A 5,900-nucleotide genomic window follows, 5' to 3' on the forward strand; every position below is an offset into this window, starting at 1 on the left:
CCCTGTCCGCCCCCGCCCCCGGTTTAGGGGAAGCCCCGCCACACAGGCACGGCACAGCGAGGCCCAGAGGCCCAGGCGTCGTACGAGCCCCGCGGGCCGCCAGGCCGCGCCCATCGCGCCCAACTCGCTTTGAATGAGGACCACTGCGTGATAAGGGCGCCGCTCTGACCTCCTCCGACGCTCGCCGCTGTGACCCAAGTTAATGGATCGTTTCCCAAGGACGGCCCGGGCCAAGCGAAGGGCGCGGCGGCAGCGCAAGCGGTGCCCTGCCCCGGAGGACCTCTCATCCTCATCCTCCCCGCGCCCCTCACATCAGGCCGGGGCTCTCATAACATTTTAAAAGCGGTTTCTGGCCGCGGCGCCCCGCTGGCTCCGCGCGCCCTCCTGCCCTCTGCCCTCTGCCGCCCTCGCCCGTGGTGGGGCCCGCGGGGTCGCTCCCCCTCTCTCTTTTTGACCTGGCCGCGCCCGAATATGCGAGCGCGCGAAGGGGGCGGCCGGGCTGGGCCGGGCCGGGCCGGTCGTTTTCGGGGTCTTGCTTTACGATAATTGGCTGGGCGCAACACGCGGCGGCAGCGGCGGCGCGCAACAAGGCGGGCGGGCGGAGCAGGGCGGAGCGAACTAGACTAGGGGCCGCGGGGATATCAACTTGCCAAGTACGCTGCGAACTGCGTCTATTCTACCCCGGCAGGGCCAGGCGGGGCGGGCTTCGGCAGAGCCTCGAGGGCCTCGGTTGGTGGCGCCGGCTCGGCGCGGCTCGGCGCGCGGAGTTGGCTCCCGGAGTCGTTGACGCGACGCGAAACCGGAGTAGTAGGAGCTTTCCCCCCCAAAACTCTCCCCCCATAGTCGCCGAGCTCCCGCCGCGCGGGTTTGGGGGTGAGAGCGACAACTGACTCGCGAAATAACGCTGGGCGCAGAGTGCATTATAAAAGGGACCAGTTCCGCGCGGCTGACAATCTGCGCCACGGCGGCGCCTTACGGGAGGCGAGGGTAGGCAACTCGCTGTCACGCCTGCTTGACGGGACTGCATCGCAAAGGAAATGGGGTCTGCTGCAGGTCGAGGAGAGCGCGAGTGGGATAGAGAAACCGGAGTATTACTAATGTGAAATCGAGAACAGGACTGAGGTAGCTTTTGTATAAAATAATATTTATTTCCCGTTATGCAAAAATATAATTTACAACGAAAGTGAACACAAGTTTATATACACATGGGGTTTATGTTATGTACAAATGTTAAAGAGTGGAGGCTACGTGGCTCCCGAAGCCTTGAGCATCTCTCATACGCTAACTAAGCCTGTTACAGGCGATCACAATATTCTATAAGTGTGTCACTTTCCGGAGAGCCTGAAAGTGACAACTGTAGATGTCGAAGTTTGCTGGCCGTTATCAGGGGCGTCTGTTGTCCCGTATGAAGTTGCAACGACTAATAGCCGCCCTGGTCGCCACCATGGCCGCCGCCGTGGCCGCCCCCGTGGCCGCCTCCGCCGTAGCCTCCTGCGCCGTTGCCGCCAGCACCACCGAATCCTGAAGAAGAAAAAAGAAATCACATGTCACCCACTGACTCCTCTCTTTTGAGGGGGGAGCTGATATGCCGCAAACTCACCGCCGCCGCCGCCGCCATTGCCGCCGTCAGCGCCGTCACCACCCTGGTAGGACACGGTGGGCCGGTAACCGCCCTGGTCCGCGACGTACTCCACGGTCTGCAGGCGGCCGTCGGGCAGGAGGACGTGGTACGAGCCCTGCGTCAGGTCGCCGTCGCGGTTCTCCTGGTGGCCGAACTGCGTGCCGTAGTCGGGAGCGTCCACCTCGTACGAGAACTCGTACCGCGCCGGCTCGTTCTGGGACAGGAACAGGACGAGGTGAGGTGCGTGGTGCAGCCAGCAGCGAAATGCTGTCGCTTTCATGGTAACTGGAGCACCGCGGACTTACCGACTCGTCGTCATCGCCGTATCCCCCGGCGCCGCCTCCGTGGCCTCCAGCGCCGCCCCCATAGCCGCCGCCGGATTGTCCACCGTGCCCGCCGCTGGAGTAGCTGCCTCCGGCGTAACCGCCCCTGGAGTTGCCGCCGCTGGAGTAGCTGCCGCCTGCGTAGCCTCCGCCGGATTGTCCGCCATGTCCGCCGCCGGAGTGTCCGCCGTGTCCGCCACTGGAGGGTGCGCCGTACGAGGACGACGGGGAAGGAGCTCCGTAGTTGCTGGACGGGGCACCGTAAGAGGATGACGGGGTGGAGGGCGCGCCGTACGAGGAAGACGGGGTCGATGGTGCGCCGTAGGAAGACGACGGGGAAGGAGCGCCGTAGCTACTGGACGGGCTGCCGCCGCCGGGAGCGCCGTAGGAAGAAGACGGGGTGGACGGCGCGCCGTAGGAAGACGACGGGGCCGGGGCACCGTAGCTACTGGACGGGCTGCCTCCGGAGCCGCCACCGGGAGCGCCGTAGGAGGTAGACAGAGACCTATGGACACCAAGGCCAATCACACGAGGAGATGAAACGGTTTCTCTACGGTGAAGCAGGAGCTGAGCTGCGCGCTCGACTCACCTGCGGGGGGCGCCGTACTGGGAGGAGGGCCTAGCGGCGGAGCGGGAGGGAGCGCCGTACGAGCTGGAGGGTCGACCAGGGCGCGACCCGCCGCGGCCAGGGGCGCCGTAGCTGGACAACACAAATAACATTTAAAAAAAAAATTAAAACTTCGAACATCAAAACACTTTTTAGCGGATGATACCTTTAATTGAACCGAGACTAATCATAAAGTAACGTTAAGTACTTTCAACATACAACGTATTTTTAGGCATGTAATGGCACAGGCAGAGTGGGGGAATGATTACCCTTTGTAGGGATACTACTGCATTTAGTTGAAATGCAGATGACTGTGTACTTAACATTGTGATATTTACAGGGGTGGAAAGCCAGTAACAGTTTAGAAGACGGGGAGCGAAAATTAGCACAAAATCGGGGATGGGAGTAGAACTGCCATCGGCAGACTTCTGTTGGCCCGTCTGGTCCACAGCAAGAGAGGGGAACGGCCGGCGCGGCGCGCCTTTAAAGAATCTCAAATTGCGAGGGAAAACAGTAGGCTGCACCAAGCCTCTGCCCCCGCGCATCCCACCCTTGAAGTTTCGCACCCTTCCTCTGGCTCAGCAGGGGAGGGGAAAAGGAGAGGGTGATGCCTCCCCGACGACACTTGCCCTTCCCTTTATACTGCCGGGGGGAAAACATTTTGACGAACTGCTCGTCAGCACAGGCACGCCCGGCCTGGCCTGCTGGTCGTCGGAAAGAAAGAGAAAGAGGCACTCTAATTACTTGAGAAACATTTTCACTAGGATGTTGTTGTTGTTGCTGTTGCTTTTGTTGCCCCCCCCCCCCCTCCTCCTCCCTGTCGGGGGCCAAGGAAGGGAATGGGGGACGAGGAGCTAACCGTCTTGAATTACCTTGATGAGGGCGTCGCCGGCGCGCCGTAGCTGGACGAGGGGGCGCCGTAGCTCGAGGAAGGCGACGAGCCGCCGCCAAAGCCGCCGCCGAAACCTGAAACGAGGCGAAAGCAGCCAGTTTGTACACGCTCGTTTGTCTCCTTGTTTTTAGTTTTTATTTTTTTGTAAGGGCAGGACTTGCTTTTTTTTTCGGATTTTTTTTTGAGTGTACGTTACGTTTGCCAAATTTCCACAAACAAATAAATACAAAATACCATGGCGCACAACAAACTTCCCCTGTCCTCACCTCCAGACGAGGGTGCTCCGTAGGACGAGGACGGTGCTCCGTACGACGAGGACGGCTGCCTGCTGGGCGCGCCGTACCGCGAGCTGGGCTGCTTCTGCCGGCTGGGCGCGCCGTACGAGCTGCTGGGGGGCTCGGCCACCACGGCGACGGCCAGCACCACCGCCAGCAGGGCGGACAGCTGGTGGTGGAGAAGGGAGGAGCGAGAGTGAGCGAGACGGCAAGGCGACACAACACCCTCGATACGAATATGATGGATGACGAAAACGTCTGCGTCCTGCTGGTCGGCCACATCGTCCCGCGCGCTCCTAAGCGGACCGGCCGAGGAGGATCGGGAAGAGGAGGGCGGCGGGGGAGGTGATGGCGCCATGGCGATGGCGAGTGTACAGCCGGGCTGAGCCGGGCGGGCAGCGGAGGCCCTTTCAGCGGCCCGTCCCGTCCCGCCCCGGCGCGCATCTCTTTCTTCGGGACTTTCCTTTCGGCCTAAACCCTTTTGGCCCGCGCCACGCCACGCCGCGCCACGCCCGGAGCCCCGCCAGATACTCATCGCGACCTTGACACCTATCTCGATCTGAATCAGATGCGTCCGTGCGCGTGCCCGCCCGGGCGGCATTCAGTACACGGCTGTTGTTGTTGTTGTTGTTACATTGCGGTCACTCAGCTAAAGCGAGGAGGCGCCGGTGGTGGGCACTACACACTATAACATGCTGCCGCAATAGAGAACCTCTACATCCCAGGAAATTGTACAAATGTGAATTTAAAAAAATAAATAAATGATATTTGAGAAATTGTGATAAGTGTCATTTTTTTCTTTAAATGGCTATTAAAATTTGTAAGTTCGAAATATCTTTGGCATAAACATGTCAAATTCTGAATGAACATATTTTTTTGTTCATGAACTAAAGTCCCGAGTGCCGTTTTTCCGCTTCGTCGGTACAGCAGGGGCTCGAAGAGCAGGGTGCGTCCATCTAGCCACAGCCAGCTGGTTGCCCAGCTCTAGTCTACCTTCTAGAAATATATATTATTATTTTTTTTTAAAAATGGGTTGGGCGACAAGTTGTGCCCTTTTATGATAGCACCCTTCAGAAGAAATACTTTTCATTTTAATAAACTCAGCTAAATGGAAAATTTTCTTAAGTCGATCGAAATAATATATGCTGCCAACATTTGGACTCACCTTAAGTATCATGATTCCTGACGCACTGATCGACTGATGCTCCTCTTTTTGTCGAATCCTGCGAGCGAAAAATCCTGCGTCGGGTCCTCCTGCTGCTGCTGCTGCACCTGCTGCCGATGCCGCTGCGGTGCTCGGACTGATGCTCTGATCTGATTCGGCCGCCGTATTTATACGCCGCCTATTTGGCGATAGGAGGAGGACGCATTGCACCAAAGAAGCGCCCCCTCCCGGGCGGGCCTGGCCTCCCACGCGCCGGCGGGGGTGCGAGTGGGGGCGCTACGCTACGCCACGCCACTTCTTGCTCCCCGCGACAAGCGCAATGCCACATGTCCACCTGAGGCTTCTCTGGAATGACTCTCTTCCCCTGAAGGTCGGCCCGGACGCACGCGTGAAGCGACGTCGTGGCCCATTCCGAAATCCCATGGACGCCCTGGGGAGAGAAATCGAAATCCCATGATCTCTAACTCCATGGGCATGGGTTAGCGGGTCTGGGATCGTCCAGAAAGTACGTCCGGTTTTTACATAGTTTATTCGGCAAATTGCGGGAGCTCGGCGCCTGTGAGACTCGGGGTAGGCCACCCCGCAGTACACACATGCGCTGCAGGCGAGATGTTGCCTACCTGCCAGGCGCTACGAGAGCTTAAGGAGGCTGAACTTGTCAGGTTCGTAACGGCGAATGGAGGACGTACTTTCCATGTGAGCCTCATCACCCTCTTCTTCCAAGGATGTTCTTCCTTATTATGAAAACGTTTTACATGCGACAGAGAACGCCATGGAAAACCGTTCCCCACGATAGGGCAGTTTGTTGTAAAATTGCGTGGATGTAGGCGAAGTTGAAGGGGGGCGGGGGGCGAGCCGATAGTGTACGGTTGGCATAAGTAATATATCGCCGTCCCTTTGGCGAGTGTCCGCCCCCGGTCCGCCCCCGGTCCGTCCGGTGCATGCGCTAATGTCTGCGCGATCCATCACGCCGTGTGACACTCCGTGTGACACTCCGTGTCAGCGCGAGGGAGATAG

The 5,900-nt window shown here is 59.0% G+C and overlaps 1 protein-coding gene across 1 annotated transcript; it reads right to left on the minus strand.

Annotated features, from left to right (window-relative positions):
- Nucleotides 1-1,123: 1,123 nt before the first annotated feature.
- LOC113202171 (pro-resilin-like) lies at nucleotides 1,124-5,630 on the minus strand. Its single transcript, XM_026416278.2, has 7 exons — nucleotides 4,884-5,630; nucleotides 3,710-3,887; nucleotides 3,424-3,517; nucleotides 2,534-2,644; nucleotides 1,927-2,449; nucleotides 1,601-1,835; nucleotides 1,124-1,521 (listed from the first exon to the last, which is right to left on the minus strand). The coding sequence occupies exons 1-7, from the start codon at nucleotides 4,893-4,895 to the stop codon at nucleotides 1,421-1,423; spliced, it is 1,254 nt and encodes a 417-aa protein (XP_026272063.1). The 5' UTR covers nucleotides 4,896-5,630; the 3' UTR covers nucleotides 1,124-1,420.
- Nucleotides 5,631-5,900: the final 270 nt, after the last annotated feature.

Source organism: Frankliniella occidentalis, unplaced genomic scaffold (assembly GCF_000697945.3).
Source record: "Frankliniella occidentalis isolate FOCC.00 unplaced genomic scaffold, Focc_3.1 Scaffold4, whole genome shotgun sequence".
NCBI classification, from domain to species: domain Eukaryota; kingdom Metazoa; phylum Arthropoda; class Insecta; order Thysanoptera; family Thripidae; genus Frankliniella; species Frankliniella occidentalis.